This window comes from Natrix helvetica, assembly GCF_964273705.1.
Source record: "Natrix helvetica genome assembly, chromosome: 4".
NCBI lineage: Eukaryota > Metazoa > Chordata > Lepidosauria > Squamata > Natricidae > Natrix > Natrix helvetica.
Window position 1 is genome coordinate 100621545 of NC_138550.1, and position 23876 is coordinate 100645420.

General features: G+C 38.0%; 1 protein-coding gene across 1 annotated transcript in view; it reads right to left on the bottom strand.

Annotated features, from left to right (window-relative positions):
- Positions 1-21251, bottom strand: part of CAP2 (cyclase associated actin cytoskeleton regulatory protein 2) — a 41000-nt gene extending 19749 nt beyond the window's left edge. The window contains exons 1-4 of the mRNA XM_081950938.1: positions 20954-21251; positions 11912-12021; positions 9080-9180; positions 3614-3691 (exon numbers count right to left, since the gene is read on the bottom strand). Coding sequence (XP_081807064.1) covers positions 3614-3691; positions 9080-9180; positions 11912-12020 — 288 coding nt within the window. The 5' untranslated portion in view covers position 12021; positions 20954-21251. The remainder of the gene's footprint in view (positions 1-3613; positions 3692-9079; positions 9181-11911; positions 12022-20953) is intronic.
- Between the last annotated feature and the right edge of the window lie 2625 nt (positions 21252-23876).

Genomic DNA, 23876 nt, shown 5'->3' on the forward strand with positions numbered 1-23876 from the left:
TGGAACTGAACATTCACCACTAGAACAACAGAACAACCCAATTATAAATACATAAGGGAGGATAGAAAGGGGTTTCGCTAGGAAAACACAAGCAGTTTTGGTGGGAAGAAGTCTTGATATGTTTCTAGATCATTGGTGCAAATGAACTTTTTTTATTTTGTGCCTTCAAGTCAGTTTTGACTGCCTGGATTAGTCCCTGAAGTTATTTTCTTGGCAAGATTTCAGAATCTTTCCTCAGTTTGCCATTGCTTCTTTCATGAGGTTGAGAGACAGTGACTGGCTCAAGATCACCCAGCTGGCTTTGTACCTAAGATGGGAGTAGAACTCATTGTCTTCTGGTTTCTAGCCTGATGCCTTAAACAGTACATCACATTGTCTCTTAATAACAAATGGAATATACTGGCATAAATCACATAAAAGCACTACTTTCCCTGCATAAAGTGATTTCTTGAATGGAACTGATCAATTGCATAATAGAGAATCACATAAACAGAAATCACATACAGTAAGGGAAACTGTATTTTAGTGGGAATTCTTTATACATAATTACTTTAGTTTTATTTTATTCCAGCTCCAAAATGTTTTAAAAATAACTTCCCACTTGTTTACTTAAAACGATCGTTTACAGTTGTTTTTAACCTATTGCTTAAGTTGAAGCATTTGAAATAAATTCCAAATAAGTAGAAAAGTTTAAATCGCAGCTTTCCAAAGAGTAATTTTGCAGGCAGTAGCTACTAGCCAGCTAGTATACGTAAACTGTAGTATCAGATGATGGTTTTCTCATGTGACCATTTCCACTTCACATACAAATATAGAACATGACCATAAAAAGGAACAAAGCATTCACTCTGCTAAGTAATTTATTGTAGTTGTTACAGGATTGACATGCCAGCTGGAATTATCTTCTTGGCTCTTGCTATTTTTGCATATGCAGGGAAATGACGGGCTCTTTAAGATGGAATAAAATGTAAGCACTGCTAGCAGAAACATATCTCAGAAAAATCACAATGAACAAACATTTCTTTGTGACTTGCTGGGCATGGATACTACATTTGAACTAAAGAATCCTAAATGCTTCAGAATGCTAATGGTTTTGTTTTCTGTTATTACTTTAGGATAAATTGTGCAAATAACCCCCCCCCCCAACACACACACACGCACACACACATTGTTTCTGAATATTTGCAAAGCTGTGAAGACATGATCACCAACAGCTTATTCATCTACCAGTTTAAAAACTGTCTGGAAAGCTCAATGACACAACTGCTTGCATTTTCAAAGGTTGCTGTCATCTTAATATGCTTTTCTATTCCCTGGGAATTCTGATGAAAATTAATGCTTCTTCTACCTGTCTGGGTTTTGTTTAAGTTTGTTACTTTAGCTTAAAGTATAAACAAAAACAGATGATGTCACATTAACAAAGTATTTTCTCTTTTGTTCCTATCGAGTTTTCTTCGTGCTGTAATGGAAACCTACAACACATATTTGTTTGCTTTCAACAAGATGAAACTATTATATTACTTGCAGTAGAAAATGCTACTGAAACAGATGAAGGCTTGTTACAGAATATTTATTTTGCATGACAGCTGTGCTTTACATACACACATACAGCTGTGTTAATTTTACACTACAATATATTTCAGCTTATCATGACAGCAAAAAAAAAGTTTTTCTTTTACTTAGAGGACTCACCATATCCTATATATTAATTATTAATATATTATTAATGTTGCTAGAGGTTCTAAATTACTAATAGCTAACTTGGGGGCTACCAGGAATTGTGGGGGGTCCAAAATTCTGGAGGATACCAAATTGTTTGATAATGTGCCATCTCTTTTCCAGATTTTAATCTGTGTTGGATGATCCTAAACATTATTTTGCCAGCATGTGAAATTAAGAATATTGTATTATAGCTTGGAAGTTCGTACATGTTGTTAAGTCTCTGGCTTATGACCATTTTTCATATTTATAACCACTGCAGCATCCCCTTGGTGATGTGATCAAAATTTGGGTGCTTGGCAATTGACTCATATTTATGACATTTGCAGTGTCCAGGGGTCATGTGTTCACCTTTTGCACCCTTCTCATAAGCAAAGTCAATGGGAAGCCAGATTAATTTAACAACCATGTTACTAACTTAACAATTGCAATGATTCATGTAACAACTGTGGCTAGAAAGGTCGTAAAATGGGGAAAACTCACTTAACAAACGTCTCACTTAACTACAGACATTTTGGACCAATTGTGGTCGTAAGTCGTGGACAATCTTTACTGAAAATTTAATTAAAATTAGCCTCAATTTACTTTCATTAAATCTGTCAATGTCTTAGAAAAGATTAGTGGGTTTTTAGGAGAGAACAACAATCTTTGAAGAGTTTCATAGCTGCTCTGTTTTTTTTTTCCCTTTTGGACTTTTATTGCCTCCATTGCTGTACTTGGATTATTATTTCCATAGCACAGTAGTAATTATTTTAAAGAATTGACTTTTTCTCCTCCCTTTTCCCTACTTGAATGAAAAGGAATTAAATTGTAATAAAGGTGGGTAAATTATTTAAGTCCCATACTGGAATCAATCTGCTACCTTGCGTTTTGTCAGAAAAATGTTACACTTACTTTGTACATAGTATGGTTTTCTCCAACATCAGATTAGATGCCATATAGCTCAGTATAAGGAATGCTAAATTTGTTTAAATAATTTAAGACAGTCTCGATTATAATCAACTTGTAACATCATACAAAATCATGGTTTGTTTTAATCAAAGCAGATGTCAGTCATATCTCACTTGGCCATTTTGTGAAAATATGCTTTGCTAATCATAATTTGTTAAATATGATATAACTGGCTGTTACATATTTATTTATTTATATCCTGCCTTTATTATTTTAATAAATAACTCAAAGCAGTGAACACCCACACACTCCTTCCTTCTATTCTCTCCACAACAACCCTGAGAAGTAGTTTGGTGTGAGAGTGATTAGCCCAAAATCATCCAGCTGGCTTTCATGCCTAAAGTGGGACTTGAATTCAGTCTCCTGGTTTCTAGACTGGTGCCTTAACCACTAGATCGAACTAAAAATCAAACCAAACCATCATAATTATGGTTTCCAAATCTCAATAAAGTTTGCACAATATGCAGTCAACCCCCCAAAAAATCACATAGCAGTTCTCTTGCAAAGTATGGATCAGTATTGTATGTGTGTGTGGTGTGTGTGTGTGTGTGTGTGAATTTTGTGAATTTTTATATGCAATTAAGTTGTCGTTTAATAAAGGTTTCTTAACTCACAACTTTATCAGAACTATTACTTAGAGAATCAAAAGAAATTTTGAGATATTTCCAGATATTTAACGAAGATTGGGAAAGTCTTAACAGTAACTTTATTTATAGGACTCCTATTCCTCTTACAGAAATTCATCTGCCATTCTCCATGGTATGATCCAGGAGCCAATCATTTTTATTTTTTAAATAAGGACAGGGACCCAGATTTAAAAATAAATAAATAAAATGAAGCTAAAGTGTGATTTTGTTTTGCTTTACAACATGCCAACTTCCCCCGTTTTTAAAAACCAACCAACAAAGCTTTGAACATTTCAAGTGACCACAATATTTCTTACCTGCTGGGGTTCTTGATAACGTGAGGTCAACCAAAGAAATGCCCTTTGAGCTTGGAAAGCGGCATGAACCATTTCAGCCTATGAAAAAGGAATAAGCAAGGGAATAAGCTATAAACTGAAAGAATTAAAAACAAACACTTTTAAGAGGACTTTCTCTACCTGAGACTGTTATGATCCCTTAAATTAAGCTATCCAAATCTCTTTGCTCCACAAATCCTATTTATCCAAACCCATGTACTCTAACCAAGCTATAGCGTGGTTTCTACTATTTTGCTAGCAGAGCAGCACACTTCGTAATATAGAAGTAAAGGTAACATTTGACCTTTCATCCATTCATCAAGTTCATCCATTTTCTATACATTCCTGGCAGAAACCATTTCTGCTTTCATCCATTTCTTTTCACCTGTGATCTCCTTCCTTGTGTTGCAATTTGTGAGTAAGAGTAATACAGGTAGTCCTCAATGTACAACCACAATTCAGCCCAAAATTTATGTTGTTAAGTGAGACATTTGTTAAGTGAGTTTTGCCCCATTTTATGACCTTTCTTGCCACAATTGTTAAGTGAATCACTGCAATTGGTAAGTTAATAAACTGTTTGCTAAGTGAATCTGGCTTCCCCATTGACTTTCCTTGTCAGAATGTCGCAAAATGACTTTGGGACACAGCAATGATCATAAGTAGCAACCCGTTGCCAATCACCTGAATTTTTTTCACATGAATCTGGCGATGCTGCAATGGTTGTAAATGTGAAAAACGGTCATAAGTCACATTTTTCAGTTGCTGTTGTAACTTTGAACAGTAACTAAACTCTTGTAAGTCGACGGCTAGTTGTATATATGAGCGCAATTTTTAATATTTTATTTGCAATGATGTAAATATATATAGCTTTCAGAAAAAAGAGACATCAGTAGGTAAAACCAACAGGTGTTTTTCTTTTTTCAATCTCATTTAAGAGAGTCAATAACATTTAAGTTTAAAATGTTGTCAAAGAAGGAAAGGGGAAACTATCAGGTTTATAATTTCATAAATTATAAATTGTATATCAAGGATTAGAGAAATGTATTTTCTGTCTCACAATATTAGATCTTAGATTCTTCCAATACATTATATACAGGACAACCAAAGGAAACCATTTTGCACATCCTGTGTAATTTATTTGTAATTTCAATTTCAATTTCAATTTCAATTTATTTGTGCTTCTAGACCGCCCCCTCTCCCAGAAGGGACTCGGGGCGGTGTACAGTCCATAGAGAATATCACAAAAATACAATAAAAAATTAAATATGTACAGTTTGGAGGAGGTTAAAATGCAATTAAAAGAACTGTACAAAGCTAAATAAATATAATTTTTTTTAAAATCCCTAAAACAGACACAACAGATTAAAAAACCCTAAGATAACCAGATAATAATACATTTGCCAGGAGGGACAGTTGTAATTTGTTTTCCTCTATTATCTTTTTGTATGCCATCATCACTTCAACCTTCATATCATTCAATATCAATTCAAACTGTTGACAAGCACATTTAAAGGGAGCCATAGAAACTCTTCATTCCAAAATAAACATGAACAATTGTATCACAATGGCATTGTGAAAAAAAGCTCAAAGTGTAAATCGTTTCAATGAACCTCTGTATAAATGGCTCTGCAGTGGCTTTAGAAAAACACTGGGAAAATCTATGTCAAGGGAGACTGAACCAGCATATATCCTGATTCCCTGAATGAAGGGTAATCAACTGAAACTAAACCCAGACAAGACAGAATTGTTCTTGATTAGAACGATAGCATGCTGAGCGTGCCCATTTATCCAACTCTAGACTGACTTGCATTTCTCTAAAAAGGATCAGAGGGATGGGATAAAGCAAAACAAAACCCCAAGATACGTTGTTGCCCGAGAGGAAAGACAATATGATGCCCACCCATGTGTATACCTGCTCAGCTTCCTGGTTTTCTAAGCTAACAAATGGCTGAATTTTTCATTACTCAACAGTGGCAGGACAGCCTTCTCCATTGCAGCTCCATGGCTTGAGGGTACGAGACGATGGCTAGCTTCATGGATGACTTCTTCGTATACCATGCTAAACCCTAACCCAGTTTGTTGGTTTGGGCTCTGCCTATTCTACCTAACCTTTGTTAAACAACCCATGATAACATGAGGTATGAGTACTGTGTCAGCAGCACATAGAACCATGCAGCTCTCTCCTTTTCAAAAGCTGTGGCCTCTCATTGTCTCTAATACTAAGGTCAGATCTATTATACAGGTAGTCCTCAACTTACATCCACAACTGAGTACCAAATTTATGTTAAGTAAGTTTTGCCCTATTTTACTTTTTTTTTGGCCGCATTTGTTAAGTGAACTATTTATTTATTTGATTTGTCAATCGTTTACAAGGTAATAGGTATAAGAATAAACATGAGTATGAATGAAATGGGTACAAATAAATGGGGACAGAAGGACAGGAATGGTAGGCACGATGATGCGTCTACCATACTTTGGTTAACTAACTTGTTAACCCAAGGGTGTTTTTTCAAGAGGCAACTGGACTTTCTGGACTTGAGAGATGAAGAAGCTTCTTGGATGAGAAGCAAAACGTCTTCAAAGAAAAAAACAAGAAAGTCCAGTTGCCTCCTGAAAAAGCACCTTTGGGACAACCATGATTTGGATGATGGAGTATCTCCATACACAACTAACTTGTTAAGTTAGTCACACAGTTGTTAAATGAATGGCTTCTCCTTTGACTTTGCTTGTCAGAAGGTCGCAAAAGAGGATCATATGACCCTGCGACACTGCAACCATCATAAATCTCAATCAGTTGTCAAGCACCCAAATGTAAATCCATGAGGATGCTGCAACAGTCATACGTGTGAAAAATCATCATGTCCCTTTTTTCAGTGCCGTTGTAACTTTGAACTATCATTAAATGAACTATTGTTAAGTTGAAGACCACCTGTACTACAATAGCCAACCTTTTATTTGTTTTAACACATGAGCACGTCCAACAGAGAAATTGTCACTTGTTCCGCTCGCATTTATTATTGCAAATGTTCCCTTGACAACTGTGGCTCTCATTCCTCCTTCAGCCAAACTTGATACCGGTGCTTATTACCCACACATCTATCAAATCACCAGTTCAAGAAGTGGCTCAGAATGAAACCCTGACCTTTTGGAAGCTATATGCTGAGCTAATGGCTGCAGGTTATTCACCTAAGCCAGCTATAATGAGTTATGCTTTAAGCTTTGTAGCATTTATTATAAATCTAACTCCCAAAATCATTAATTGAATTGTGATATTTCAGAACACTTACCTATTAATCAAGTAATTTAGAATGTTATTTTTGCCATCCCCAAATATAATTAAAAAGAGTCATCCATTCTGGGGTTTTTTTCTTTTCAAATACTGTATATAAGGTGAGGTATAAGCTTATGGAGACCTTGGGTGTTTTTTGCATGGAGGGCTGAATAAGTGAGGAAAAGATCAAAATTCAAATTTATTTATTACAGCTTTGAGGTCAGATTAGAAACAAGATATTGAATAAAAGAAGTATTACATCCTTATGGTTTTGTCTGACAAGGAAATTAAGAAATAAACTTTTGGTGAGCCAACAGCTGTAATAGATTTTGCATGCATAATGAAAGCTGTACTGTGCTTCAAAAACAGACACGGACAGAACCTCAAGTAACCTTGGTTTTTAAGGGTGTCTTGCAAATTTTTAAAAGGTGAGATGGTTGGCACCCATTTCACCTCTTAAAGAAAATCCCAAATTCCTCCATAGCCCAATTTTGAGGGACTAACTTTGTTGAGGGATTTGTGGCTGAAATAAACTTGCTGGTGTATGCTATATTCAACATAGGCTGTAGTTTTTCATAGTCTGTGCCAAGCCAGAGCTCAACGTTTCCACAATGGCTGAATTCAACAAGTTAAATAAAAAATTTAAAAAACTATTATTCAAGGAAGAGGGAACCATTTAAGAATTTTAAAAAACCCTTCCCTCAACCTAATGTGTATTTTATACTGTAGGTAGAAAGCGAGCATATGCTTAAAATGTGTTTTTTTTTAAATATATGTGTGGGTGGGTGGACACCAACCCTGTCAATTCTTTTGGCCCCCAAAAGGTTCCATGTGAAGTAGTATGATTTTTGATTCAAAAAAGTTGGTTTTCCTTTCAGTATAGGGTTTAATAAATTAAAGCTATTTTAATTAAAACACTTTTATGTCTTTCTCTCCTATGCTTGAAGTTTTCAATTTAGCTGTTAACGTTTACTATTTCTAGACAGAAATTTAAAAACTACAGATAAATAAACAGCCAAAATATATTGCACCTATTAAATATCAATATCAATTAAATTCCTAATTCAACTGAGAACCCAGTATAACTAAACAGATCACATGGGGTAAATTAAATTCACAAAGTTGAACATAGACACTTATGTCCATATTAGTGAGACCTTACAAATGTTTAACTTTAAAAGTTCCATTCAATTCACTGGGTTTCTCCCTCATAATTATGCATAAGATTATGTTTAAAAATACTCTTAACATATTCCATGAAATAATATAATGTTTCCTCCAGAGGTATCTGACAGTTTTCTGAACAACAGGTGTTTTCTGAAACCTAATACAACTTTCTTTTCAACTCCTGATAAGAAAGCAGCAGCAGCAGCTGTACATATAATACATGGGACATGTGGCCTATAAGATATGTAGAAAAAAAGCATTCCTTCTTTGACTTGCTAAGGTAAAGCACAGATGCTGGATCAAGTTCACTGAGAGACTCCAGGGTCTCTATTTTACAATGCATCTTTAGTTAATAAACTTTCAGAAAATGTGTTGCAGAGCTAAAGAAAAATAATGATATAAATACACTATGCAGGACAATTCCTAATGTCACTGCACTATTATATGATAGCATGTCTAGTTATGTTACAAAATCTGACTTGATACTATCTGGTATTTTGATAGTAATAGTAGTAATTATTATTGGTAGTATTTTTATATGATTGGGGTTGGCATTGATTCAGCTATGCTCTCATTCATGAATATCAAAAATTTTCCTAAAGGTTTTCAAGTGATCTAGAACTGAATATTTGGAATAAATATGAGTTTAGTTAAACTGAATTTAAGTCTGAAAATGTATTATATTCTAAATGGTCTTTCCATTTATATTCCTTCAAAAACATTTATAATTGAATCACTTTTCTCTGGCAAGCTTTTGTTAGATATTTACATTAAGTAAATTATAGTTGTCTATTGGGAAAGGTGGATTTGACCTTCTATACCTTTAACTCGGTTTTTGGCTAAAATATGGAAGTTGAACTCCTTTTTGAATTTGGTTTGACCGCTATTACTTCACTCCTTGAAATTTCAGCAAGTACCGGGCCTTTGGGAGTCTAGAGGGAGGTCAGTAGAAGACCCACCTTTTTGTGAAAATTAAACCTTCATAATTAAAAATTAAAATAAATACTTACATGAGTCTTTATATCACCATCAAGGATCCTGCTATTCTTTATAAACTCAGCTACGCTCTCATTCATGAGTCTGTCGAAAGCTTCAACATATGGTGCTAGCTCTGCGGGAAAAATGCTGAACTGAAAGAACTGGCCAAAACTTTAAATTCATGGTCTTTTATTTCACATTCAAACATGAGAATCTGATACAACTGAAAAGCAGTTTGTAAACGCAACTGCTGCAGAAGCAAACATAGTAGATCTATAGAATGTCCAGATTATTCTTACATGGATTTTTGGCCCTGGCCTGTGGCATCTTTTTTCATACAGAGTAACAATACTTGCTGCATAGTATGGAAAAACTACGATTATGAAATTTTGTAAAATAGATTTAAGATGAGCTGCTTCCAATCTTTATATTCTAATACAAGTTTCCTTTTCTGAAAACCAAATATTTAAACCCTACCTACTTTTTAAGTAATAAAGTAATTAAAGCAAGTAATAAAATATGTATAAAATATAAAATAGTTTAGTTGATTAACATACATCTAGTTCCAAAGATTCCCCTGTAAATAATATCTACCGGTAGCTATAAATCTGATTGAAAAGGAGAATAGAAATAGTTTGCATTTAAAACCAAATTTTCTTCTTAGGTAAAACAGAAGAGTTCTTTGAGAACTACTCTCTTGTACTATAATTCAACATATTTCAATATATCTATGTACTGAAACACTTGATAAAGTAAATGTATAAAATGTTAAGGGAGAAGTGTCCATGTTCTAATAATCACCATGTCTAGAGGTAGAATCCAAGTAAATTGTTCTAGAAGTCCTTCTGCCTTTGGAATGAGAAATGAGCGACTCCAGTTCTACCCTCAACCTACTGTACATGCTACAAATATGCAGGGTTTTTTTAAAGAAATGCAGACAATTAGTAAGTGATTGGCTCTTTAAAAGGAGTGGCATTTAAAGGAGGGAGGAGCCAACTGTATAAACTGCAACATTCAAAGTCATGGAGAGAGTATGCAGTACCAAATCTGGCAGCTAGCACCATGAATGATTTGGAATTAGCTGAACTGACCATCCTGGCTGGCCATTAGACAAAGCATCTGAGTGGGATAACATGCCCTGAGTCATAGCTGATGTCCTGTCCAGCATGAGAAGCAGTGACTTAAATGCACTGCTATCTTGAAGCAAAGGACCAAAGGAGGAGTTCCTTCAAGTGAACTCTATATGCATCCAAGTGTGAAGGTTCCCATCCCAGAGATGAAGAGAAAGCAAAGCTGGGACATCCAAGTGTTGGCAAGTATCAGGAAAATGAACCATTGCTTCTTAAGGTGTTCTATTATCAGGCTAGGACCTTTGACCATTAGCAAGAAATGGAATTGGAAGGATTGTCCAGATGCCTAATGCAAGCGAAATGTGGACCTTTGAGACTGCCCTGAATTAGTCATGGGAGAAAAGAGAGGCCCTACAGAGCATCACTAGCAGTGGGATTCCTTTTCTGAGTCTTTCAAGGTCTCTTCTTCCATTACCGTTCTAACCTTTGAAAGTCCCAATGTGGAAATAAAATAGAAAATTGTATAGAATATAGAATAGAATATATATATTCTTTTTAAATTATGCTATTGCCAGCTCTTGATAAAGAGGAATAGCCATTTCAGCAGCAGGGAATTTCAGTTTGCAGTTGCAGTGAGTGGAGGAAATTCTTCATACACAGTCCTGCTTTTATCTTCCTTAGCCTTAGCAGAAAAAGATGTGACAAATTGGTCTTGGGTATAGAAGCTATAAGGCCCTGAAGCAGAAGCCTCTATTTTCAGCAAAAATGAAGTCCAAGAAAATATCCACAATGAAAGTTTAATAAACATAAGTAACAAAAACCACACTTGGGCATTCAATACTGCCCCAGCACACAACTGGTGGTTGGTTTTCATGTGTATAGATGACACTAGGTTGGAGGAGAAGGAATGGCAAGTCAACTAGCAACTGTTATCCTGAAGCAATGCCACACTGCGGGCAACAACATTAATTGCCCCTGAGGCGAAGACAAGGCAGAGGTAATCAGCTGATACAGCACTTTCTCTACTGATATACTTTTCTCCTCACTCAGGAATGGGAGGAAAGCCCCTTACCGCTGACACTATGAAAAGCTTTATTTTGAATTTCTACGATCCAGAAATCGAGGCACCAAAGCATGAATATTTGTTATGAAGTATTACAGTACTGTAAAGCTAAAAGAGCTGATTGCATTGTAATCCATCACTTGCAAGGATCAGGATTACTGGATCAGTAGTTCGTTAGCTGTGTTCTTTTTCTCCTAAGTTATCATATAGCTATGATGAGCTTCTTGAGATGCACTATAGAAATGCAATGGAAAAGAAACCCAGTGGAAAACATGGGAAAATATGCAAAAAAACCCAAACAAAATAAAAATAACTCTTAAACTACTTTTAGTTACCCTAGCACATTTTAAATCCAATGTCAAAATTTAGTAAACTGAAAAATAATCTTGTAGAAAAATAGGTATTTTCGTTTTTGCAATGCAAATCTTTTCTGCTATTTTTTGTTTTACTGGACAGTAAATTATTTGTAGCAATCGAAACACTTAACGTTGAAATATGGAAAGAAATTTAAAACATCAATAATGTGGATAATAGATGAATTACAAATATTTTCTGTAGAACATAAAATTATTACAATGAAATATTAATATTCCTCATAGGTAATTTAAAAATATGATGCAAGTGATTGATTATCTTTTAGCTTTCTTTGAGAACAAATGTTACCACCAGATGACATTTAGTTGTTCACTTTTCAACCTACCAAATATGTTTCTGAAGCAATAAAATCATACCTCCATTGACTCCATTAATGGCTCCAGAAGTTCTATGTGATTCTGATAACAATGATTCAAGCTTAATTACAGCTTTTTCCAATCTTTCTATCAAAGCCATCTCTGCCATTCTGAAAAAAATAAAGAGATACACATAATATTAGCTGTTGTATGAGGTGTGGATTTTAGAGAACCATTTAATTATATTTTTACACAGAGAGACACACATACACAACTCTTATTACTTTTACAGGTAACTCAAGGTGGTGAACACATTCAAGACACCTTCCTATTTTCCCCACAATAATAATGCTGTGAGGCAAGTTGAGAGAGTTATGGGCCCAAGGTCCCTATGCCAGCTTTCATGGCTAAGGCAGGACTTAAACTCATTCTCAGTCTCTTTCTTTCTAGCCTGGTGCCTTAACCACTAGACCAAACTTAGTTAATTTTCTGGATGTGAATACCTCTTCCAAACACAGGGCTATCTGTAGTGTCAATCACAAAATACCATACACGATGAGGCAATCAGAACCTTGTCTAGAATAGAATGGAATGGAATCTGGAAGGGACATTGGAGATCTTCTAGTTCAGCCCCCTGCTCAAGCCGGAGAACTTATACAATCTCAGACAAGTGACTGTCCAGTCTCTTCTTAAAAACCTCCAGTGATGGAACGCCCATGATTTCTGAAGGCAAACTGTTCCACTGGTTAATTGTCCTCACTATTAGGAAGTTTCTCCTTAATTCCAGGTTGCTTCTCTTTTTGATCAGTTTCCAACCTCTTGTCCTGCCCTCTGGTGATTTGGAGAATAATTTGACCCCCTCTTTTTCGTGGCAGCCCCTCAAATACTGAAATATTGCTATCATGTCACCCTTAATTCTTCTTTTATTTAGACTAACCAGACCCAAAATCTGCAGCCGTTCTTCATATGGTTTAGTCTCCAGGCCTTTGATCATCTTAGCTGCTCTTCTCTGAACTTTTTCCAAAGTCTCAACATCTTTTTTGTAGTATGGTGACCAAAATTGGTTATAGTATTCCAGGTGTGGTCTTACTAGGGTTTTGTAAAGCTGCATTAAAATTTAAAAGTGCACTGCATGCATTGTACACATGTAAAAAGGGGTGGGGCTAAATCACCTAGCCACGCCTAACATTCTGAAACCAGTGACCATCACTACAGATGGAAGTAAATAAATGTTGCCAAATCGCATCTTTTTTCTTTTTAAATTGACATTTCAAGTCAGTTAGCATCTTAGCAGCAGAACATATGGAGAAAATATCTAGTCTTGACTAAACTCCACAATTGAAGTTTTCGCCTTGATTAAACTGTTTTTAAAATCACATTACATGTGTTAACCACCTCGTGAATGCAACAAGGTCTGTGTGATCTTCCAACAATTTAGCTAACAACTACTGTAAATAAGGTAATTATCGCTACCTGCAATTTTTGCATTTCCTTTTCTTGTGATTTCACTGTTTACAATTAGTTTTCACTGAAAAATAGAAGGGTACCCAAATATGCACTGAAAGCTGGAGACACCTCAAAAGTATTCTTTTTGGCTGTAATATGTATTAGATATTATTTATATTATAGGTAAATCCTGATTTAACAACAGGAATTGAGACTGGAATTATGGTAATAAATTGTTCTAGTCATAAATCGAGGTAAGTAATCACCATTCTTTACAATGGTAATTAAGGGAATGCAGCAGTTGTTATGCAAATCCATTTCCCCCTATAAGCATTTTTAACCTTCTCTTATAATTTCATCAAATGCTAAAAACCCAAGGATATTTTTAAAATAATGCCTAAAGTCTATAAGATCTTTTCAAGTTCACAAGACATGTGCCTATTCAACTCACTGAGAAAGTATTTCCTTGTAACTAAATCATTCTTTAACAATAGCAAGAAACAGTAGGGTAGGCTTATAATATATACAATACAATACAATATAATAGTAGAGTTGGAAGGGACCTTGGAGGTCTTCTAGTCCAACCCCTTGCCTAGGCAGGAAACCCTATACCGTTTCAGACAAATAGCTATCCATGTCACAAAAATATGTCACAATTTTGATGGGATGGGAGTCTCTTCCTGTTAAAAAGCCTTAAGATTAAAGTCTGGACATTCCTGCTTTAGAATACCAAATACTGGATAACATATATTCAGGGAAGGAAGGAGGGAAGATTTTTTCACATGTGGGTATAATATCTTTTGATGCTGTAACAACCAGAGTATTTTGAAAAAATAACTGACTTAAAGTTACCAAGGCAACTGTTCTTCTAATTATCCATATAACATTTAATGCTGCTTTTTTTAATCACCATGCACAGATGCTTATTTTCTTTCTTTTATTTTCTCTTTGCAGCCAATTAAATGTAACATTTTAAGTATTCCCTCTATCAATAGTTATATAAAGTACAGAGGACCGCTTTTGCCATGCACTAAGATAAGCTTAATCAAATATTCTAAAGTGCTTGAAATCCAATTAATTAATGCCACAAATCCAATTACTGGAAGGAAACAAAAGTTGTTAATATCCAATGACAGCATGTATTCGTGTATCATTTAGTCACTCATGACATTTGTATGCCACCTGAATCTTAACAACAATACAATAGTAGAGTTGGAAGGGACCTTGGAGGTCTTCTAATCCAACCTCCTGCCTAGGCAGGAGACCCTATACCGTTTCAGACAAATGGCTATCCAACATCTTCTTAAAGACTTCCAGTGTTGGGGCATTCACAACTTCTGGAGGCAAGCTGTTCCACTGTTTAATTGTTCTAACTGTCAGGAAATTTCTCCTCAGTGCTAAGTTGCTTCTCTCCTCGATTAGTTTCCACCCATTGCTTCTTGTTCTACCCTCAGGTGCCTTGGAGAATAGTTTGACTCCCTCTTCTTTGTGGCAACCCCTGAGATATTGGAACAATGCCATCATGTCTCCCCTAGTCCTTCTTTCTCTTAAGCTAAACATACCCAGTTCCTGCAACCGTTCTTCATATGTTTTAGTCTCCAGTCCCCTAATCATCTTTGTTGCTCTTCTCTGCACTCTTTCTAGAATCTCCACATCTTTTTTACATCGTGGCGACCAGAACTGAATGCAGTATTCCAAGTGTGGCCTTACCAAGGCATTATAAAGTGGTTACAATTGCAATTACAACTCTAGGAGATTTGAATCATAGTTAATAGAACTGAATGAATCAAAGAAGAATGAATGGCAAATCCATAATGTCTACTATTCCATTCAGAATTCAGATAAATGTAAAAATGTATGTGTAAGACTATTTTTAAAGTTAATAGAAAAGTTTCTTACCAGTACTTATTCTAAGTCATAATTTACCGCATTTTTCGGAGTTTAAGATACACCTTCCCCACCCCAAAAGAGCGTGGAAATGTTGGTGCGTCTTATACACTGAATAGAGCCATTTTTAGCCTCCTGAAGCCCCACCCCCGCATCCCATTTTTGCAAAAAATTGAGGCTTTTTTGCTTTCCCTCAGTCCCCAGCAGCCCTTTCCAGGCTTCAGCAGGGCTGGGGCAAGGCAGAAACGGGGGCGTTTTTGCCTTGTCCCACCCTGCTGAAACCTGCAGCGTGCTGCTGGGGGCTGAGGGAAGGCAAAAACTTTATTTTCTTACTTACCTCTTCGAAATCTTGGTACGTCTTAGATACTGGTGTGTCTTATAGTCCGAAAAATACGGTAACTCATAATCATTTTAAATCACGAAGAGAAAAAAAATAGGATAAACATTATTGTTTTAAAATATGCATTGTTCACATTTCCATGTTTCAACCAGACAAATTTTCTGATGATAATTACAGGTATATTTCAAGCATCTTAAGATGGCTAGCTTCAAAGGAACTGCAAATAATTCTGCAATTCATAGTATAGCCCTTTTCATCCTGCATACAAGCAGACTAAAATATTTTGCTTAAATGCTCCCTATGTCACACTTTCTTAATATTTGTAGGAAATCTGATTTAGATATAGCTTGCTTGGCTTGAAGTAAATAACAAAGAAAATCAGAAGGGGAAGGAAGAATGATTAAGTCTTCTATGCCCTGAAAAATCTAGTAGTATATACAGCTGTGTGAAAAAGTCCTGCATGCTTTACGATTTACGGTTTATGACATTTTTTGGATAGGCCATTGATTTTATGATATTTTATGCTAACTGCTATGCAAATATTATTATATTTAAATAAATACTGGTGGTTTTTAAGTGAAAACCATAAGCCTTTTTAATTTGGTGCTGTTTAGATGGGGATTATGAATTTTCTTGCATGCTTACAATGACTATGAAAACAGATTAACTGATGCATACCCAGTGGCATACATGTTGCAATTACTAAGGCCGATGCTAGCGTTTTGTTAACATTTTTATTGTTTGTGGCCCTAAAAAGGACTGTTTAGGTAACCAAACATGGTTACTAATATGAAATTGGCCAGCCCTTATTGCTTATCACTAGGCGGCATCGCTTCGGCATAGACAGTATAAGCCTTTGCACGTGATCTTTGGTGACAATGTGGTGCCAGGCTGCAATAATGGATTCAATCAGTTCCTGCTTGGTCTTCGGATTCTTCTTGGTTATTTTGTAACCAATCTTAGCCCACAAGTTCTCAATTGGGTTCAAATCTGGGCTCTGAGCTGGCCAATCCAGGAGTTGAACACCATGCTTCTTCATCTATTGCTGGACGGACTTGGCTCGATGACAAGGAGCATTGTCATCCTAGAAGTAAAAGTCCTTCCCTACAAGTTGCTGAGCTGAAGGAAACATGGTCTTTTCCAAGAGTTCAACATACTACTTGGAATTCATGATTCCCTGCATGATTTGTATCCAACCAATACCAGAAGCAGCAATACAGCCCCAGATCATCACGTGTAATGGATGCTTCATAGATAGATTCAGGCAGTAGGGCCTAAATTCTTCAGCTGGAAATCTTCTGACATACTTATTGCACTGATTCCAAGTCAAGTAGAAATTGCTCTCGTCACTGAAGTGGATCTTGGCCCACTGTTCGTTGGTCCACTTGGCATACTTCTTGGCCCACGCACATCGACGAGAGCGGTGAGCATCTGTGAGCAAAGCTTTACTTCGAGCCCGGCAGCCTTGAACCCTCTGGCAAGCAGTGTGCTTGTGCACACTTTTACATCACGTTTCACCCCAAATTCTTGTAATCTGAGGTGAGGTAAGCTTCCTGTCAGCCATCGAAGTGTGTTGCAGAGCCCGATCTTGCCGTTTTGTTGACTTTCTTGGTCTTCCAGAGCAGAGCCTGTCATCAACTGAACCAGTTATTTGGTATTTTTCAACCATTCTGCTCACTGTGGTGCAATGGCATTTCACTCGCTTGGCTATTTCTATACAGAGGTAACCCTCTTCATGAAGCACAATGATGTGATGGTGCTGCTCAGTACTGGTGAAAGCAAAGGCCTTCATTCTTGGCTGCAGCCAGAGCTAAATTAAATTTCTCAAAGCTTTTCATGCCTATTAAAGAGTATGATAACATTGAATGGCTCATAGATTTAGCCTCTGTGCATTTTGATTGGTTAGCCAAAGCTCGCTGCTGACGGGCTACCTTCGATCCTAACATTCTCAAAAATTCAACTTGTTTGTCTTAGCACATAAACTCACTCAAAACCTTTAAAAGATATTGGTTATATTAATAAAAATTATGCATCTCAATCTGACTACAGAAATTTTCATCAAAGTACTAATTTTGCGTGGTTTCTATGAATGAAAAGTTGATTAAACATGTAAATACAGCTTAAAACTGAAAGCATGCAGGGATATATTTATATATATATATTCACAGATTTTCGCGGGTGTAGGTATGCTGGTCTTGTTGTATTTGGGTCTTTTCCCGTGTAGGATTGAGATTGTCTTGGCAACGTTTCGGCGAGCTCTCATTCACCATCTTCAGGCTGGGTTTTGGCCTTAAAGCGTGGTTGGAGCTGCCATCTTTCTATAAATCTTGGTGGGGGGGTGTGGAGTGCTGGCTTTGTTTCAGTAAATAGAATGATTGGTCGTGTGGTTGTATCATGATTGGTAGATTGGTGCTGATTGGTGCTGGCTGTGTGTCCGTTGTTTCATGTTGTAACGGCCTGGGTGGTGGGTGGGGCTCGTTTGTTGACTAGGGGTGGTTTCCAGATATCTGGTAGATGGGAGGTATTGTCACATTTATTCATGTTGTGGGGGTGTTTCTCTATTTCGATAACTTCCATAATTATTCTCTTGTTGAAGTGTTCAGTTTTAGAGATTAACCTGGTTCCTTCAAAATAAATTTCGTGTCCTGTAGCTTTAAGGTGCTGGAAAAGGGAGGAAGTTTTTTCTTTTTTTCTTACTGCGTTCTTGTGTGCTGCGATGCGTACATTTATTCTCCTGTTCGTTTGTTCTATGTATGTTGCAGGGCAGATTTTGCATGGTATTTCGTAGACTCCTGGTTTTCTAGCTGGATTTTGTCTTTGGGGTTTCTTAAGATGTTGGCTATTTTTTGGTCAGTGTTGAAGGCTGTCTTGATATTGTGTTTGAATTTTGCTGATTTTATCTGTAGTGCCTTTGATGTAAGGGAGGAAGGTGATGCCGTTGTCCTGTTCTGTGTCTCGGTTTTTGGGTGGAGTCTCCCTTTGGATTACGTTGGTAATTGTTTTTCTTTGGAATCCGTTGGAGATTAATACATTTGTGAGAGTCTGTAATTCAGTTTTCAGGTGGTCTTTATCGGCTAGGCGTTTGGTTCTGGAGATGAGTTGATCTGTGCAGGGTGGTGATGGGAGTGTGCGTTTAAGTAGCGGTTGGTGTGTGTTTTTTTCCGGTAGCCAGCACCAATCAGCACCAATCTACCAATCATGATACAACCACACAACCAATCATTCCACTTACTGAAACAAAGCCAGCACTCCACACACACCCCACCAAGATTTATAGAAAGACGGCAACTCCGACCACGCTTTAAGCCCCAAACCCAGCCTGAAGATAGCGAGTGAGACCTTGCCGAAACGTTGCCAAGACAATCTCAATATTACATGGGAAAAGACCCAAATACAACAAGACCAGCATACCTACACCTGTGAAAATCTACGAAAACAAATAATATATACATACATACATACATACATACATACATACATACATACATACATTCACACACACACACACACACACAGTTATGTAAGCTATTGGCAATGGCCAGAATTTTAAATAAAAAAAGCTTTCTGTGTTTTGATATACACCAGAAGTGTTTGGTTAACCATAGTAATTGAGATGACCACAATTGAGCCCAAAATTTCTGTTGTTAAGTGAGATGTTTCTTAAGTGAGTTTTGCCCCATTTTACGATTTTTCTTGCCACAGTTGTTAAGTGAATAACTGCAGTTGATAAATGAGTAACCCCGGTGTAAATGAAACTGGCTTGCCCATTGACTTTGCTTGTCAGAAGGTCACAAAAGGGGATCACATGACCTTATGACACAGCAACCATCATAAATATGAACCAACTGCCAAGCATCTGAATTTTGATCACATGGTTATGGGGATGCTGCAAAGGTAGTAACTGAAAAACTGTTATAAGTCGCATTTTTCAATGCCGTTATAACTTTGGACTTTGAACTATTCTAAGTCGAGGATTATCTGTACAGAGAAGAAGAATTAAGTTTTTAATAAAACCATGCAGATGATGATGCTGTCATCTGCAAGCAAACGGACAAGCTCAGAGAATACTAAGGACTGTACACAGATAATTTCATTGAAAAAAAATGTTCTACATACTAGTAAGAGAGATAAAACAGTTCTTGAGGCAAGTGTAACTCCTGGTGGTTTTACAGATACGCCCATGCACTTTTCTTAATAATGGCACAATCCCACTTTTTATCTTTGGAAATTGAAATAATTCTGGATACTCTATTAAAATTATTGAAGCATGGAACGGTACTGTTTTATTATATTAGCTCTGAAATACAGCACACAGACCAGATGCAAAGTAGTTTATCCTTATTTGGAAATAATTGTCATTGCAAATTGCTAACCTAGTTTTACATCTCAATATACTGTATACTCCTAGGACTGGGCTGCTTTTTAATTCTGGAATAAGCTATTTTCTAAACATTTAATGCTAATCCACATCAGGCTAAATTCCATGGAACCATCCCCCTCTTGATTTTATGACTCTGAATCCCAAGGGCTTTTTTTTAATGTGTACCCTTTTGGAGTGATTCATAGCATACCAAAAATCTTAGATTGTTGTTCTTAAGAGAGATCACAGAAACAGGAATAGGCAGGAGGTGGTCATACAAAATGTATATATAGAGACACAGATGTAGCTCATTGGGAAACAAGCATGTAAAAACAAAAAGAATTGTTCATGAAAGCACTAATCATAACAAAATGATTAGGCCTCCTTTCTTTTTTTCCTGATGACCCGGGGAGGGGGCGATCAGTTTTCACCCATGGTTGCTTTCTCTAAACAGGGGGCTTCTCCCAATGCCGCCAACTCAAAGGAGATGACATCCCACCAGGTGAAAAGTACCTTCCCTACAGGTAGATTAGAGGCTGCGAGTTCAGCATGTCACACAGCGGGCGCTGCGCCGCATTGGTGCCGTAGCGGAGCCCGCACCGAATTTTCACCCCCTCCCCCAAATCCCATTCCGGAAAGGGGACCTCCGCCCAGACACCTGCAGCAGACCTGCCCGGCCCGCTCTTGCTGCAGGCCCCTGCCTCAAATGGGCGGAGAGAAGCAGGCAGGCAATGCAGCAGCAGCAGCAGGAAGGGCGACCCAGATTGCTTTTCTAGACCGCAGAAAGTGCCCTTTCCTGTCAATTGTGGCCAAGCGGAGCCGGGTCTCCAACACTTCATATAGAGGCGCGCGCGCGCGCACATGCACACACAGCCCCACTCGCCTCCCCGGGAAAGGCCCCCTCTGCACAGTTGTCGCCCGTTGCCAAGCCCACCCCCACCCCACTTAATCTACTGCCTGTCCAAAACGCATCCTTCCACCCACCCACCACCCCTACGCCCGGCTCTGCCCTGCCCCAAAGACTCGAGCTGCTTCGCCCCCTTCCCGCCGCCGGCTGCTCTTGCATTACCTGTTTTGAAGAGCCGCGGCGCGTCTTTCTCCTCTCTCCAAACCACGAAAATCCGTAGACGCTCCCCCCCCCTCAGTATGAAGCGGTGTCACACACAAAAAAAGAAGCCCCAAACGGGGTGGGTGGGTGCTGCAGCCCGGGGAGTTCCCGGCAACACCAAATAAAGCCAAGTCCGGCGGGAGAGCGCGAAGAGGGTGGCGGAGGAGGAGGAGGAGGAGGAGGAGGGAGGGGAAAAAAGCACGAGGAGGTGGGGTGTGTGGAAATGTACCGAGCGGGAGGCGTGTGCGTGACAGGTTTCCCGGCGGCGGCGGCGGCGGCGGCTTTGCTAAGACACTGAAAGGAACTGGAGGGTAGGAAGCCCCTTAGGCCCAGGCCTCAGGGAAAGGCCTCGTCAGGGAAGAGTCTGAATTGGTAAGGGAGAGCAGGTGCTGGGGAAACCATTGTGGCTTCATGAAAGATGTGGGAAAAGTTTGTCATCCTTCCTTCCAGCCTTTGTCTTCTTGCTCTGTGAGATCTCATAGGACCTGCTGGCTGCCTCCCCATTCCCAGGCAATGCCGGATTAAAAGTGTCACAAAGGAGAAGGTGGGGTGCAGAAATCTGCTGCCTTGTGCAATTAAAGCTGTTATATACTCAGTCATTCTTTGGGAGACATTCTTGGAGCAACCTTTCCAAGTGAACTTATAAATAAGAATGTGATGGGTGCAACTCACATGGAAACTATGCTGGTTAGAAATGGGGGGGGGCACTGCGCTCCACATCTGGAGGGTGCCAGCATTGGGGAGGCTGCTGTGGTGCTATCCGTGGCCACAAAGGATGTGCATCACAGTTTCCTTGAAACTTGCACAACGCTTTCATCAATCTCTTCCTTTTTTCTGAATCCATCACTCTTTAATGAATGATGGGTCAATATTAACATTTAAAGGAAAGGGTTAAAAGCACATACTATAATGACGGATTAGACGCACATGTTAACTGGAACGTAGGCACATTGGGAGAAAAGAATGTCTATATTATACTTCCTATTTTTTTATGAAAGCAAATTTTAAAATAATTTCAGATTAGAAGCATAAAACCTAGGGCAGGCCTGCTAGAAGAAACATGATGTATATTTATAAATATGTGCAATGTGAGGATGCCCTAAGAGAGACTTAAAAATAGAAAACAGAATGTTAATTGTGTTCACAGTGTCACAACTCCTGTACTCTTACTTATTTATTTAGGATAATTATATCCTTCACTTCCTTTCTCAGAAGAGATACTCACAACAGTTTTTCAATAAATAAAAAAGCATTCCCTTGCTTCAAACACTGTTTATAGCTCAGGTGGAATTTCTGTTCTCTTAGAAAAGAGCCTTTGACAGCTAAGCTGGATCTATAAAAGTAGTTCCCACTGTGGGAGGGAGAGTTATGGAATGTATCTAAATCTGGAATACCAGAGCACAAAATGTCTCAGTTCCAGAAATCTGCAAACAACTATGAAATGGCACTAAATGCAGGATTGCTACAGATGGTGACTATATTGCCACTACTGTACTGGTACTAATTCATCCTAAAGAGGAATGAGTGTCTACCAATAGTAATATAGACAATTACAACAATTAATCACTTGCCTCCAGAGGTTGTGGGTGCTCTAACATTGGAGATTTTAAAGAAGAGATTGCACAACTATTTGTCTGAACTGGTATAGGATTTCCTGCTTGAGCAGGGGGTTGGATCATTTGAAGACCTCCAAGGTCCCTTCCAACTCTGTTATCTGTTAAATCCGTCCCCCAAAATGAAGACAATACAGTTAAAAGCCTAAGTAATGTCCCTAGAAGTTTCTTTACAAGTAGGTTGACTTGTTATTTCGGCAGTACCACACACTTGCTGAAGTGTGAAAAAAGTATATGCCTGTCTTTCATCCCACCACAAATATCTCTGAATCTTAATACCATCACTCAACTCAGTTCAAGGCTGAAATTTGAAGCTACCTGAATTAGACAATTGGCCATTGTATGGATGACTTAGAGAGCAAAGGGGAGGACAGGACATTGAGAGGGAGAGTTCATGGTGTGAATTTTCTGAACTTAATATATCCATAATTCCAAGATGTTGCCCTAGTTTGGGAGCTAGTTTGAACCATATCTGAAAGTTCATTTCAATTTCTGTATTTGTTTTTAGAATTCAAGATTTTCATGGGTTCTACTATTAGTCTAGAATAAAAGTTGGAAAACTCTTTTTGTAAAGTGCCAGATCCTGCCTTTTCTTGCCTCTTTGTGTGCGGCTGGCAGGACTGCAGCCAAACAGTCTGGCAGGCGTTAGATAGCACCAACGCTTCAGCAAGGAGGCTGTAGATAGACTGCTGCTAAAGCCCAGGATCCTCAGCCCCAACCCATTCCTGTCCTGGGAACTCAGCTGAGGCTCCAACCTGGCAATTTGCCTGTGCATTCTTAGCTTGTAGACTGTATGGTAACAGGTGGGCTGGATTTGGTCCACAGGTTGTAGTTTGCTGACCCCTGGAATAGACAATCTGAATAATGCCCTTTAAAAATTTACAGAGGGAGAATCGATGTATGTTATATCATCATGTATGTTATATGAGCCCCAGGAAAATCATATAACATACATGTATGTTTATGATGCCCCAGGAAAAAATGGGAAAATCTTGGCTAAACAACTCCAAAGAATCAACTCTATGGAACTACTCATTCGTTTGCGACAGTACATCCCGAGATGGTGATAAGAGCAACATGATCTGCTCTCCTTTAAGCAGTCTGAGCTGGTACTGGAAAGGGGAAGCTTAAGCTGTGGAAGAAACTCTATGGTGCTTATGCTGACCAAGAATATTGGTAAGAGCAGGGATCTGTATATTAACCCTGCATAACAAGTAAACAAACTTCATTATTATAGAGGCATAATTTCAATAACTTCCTTCCAAGGAACT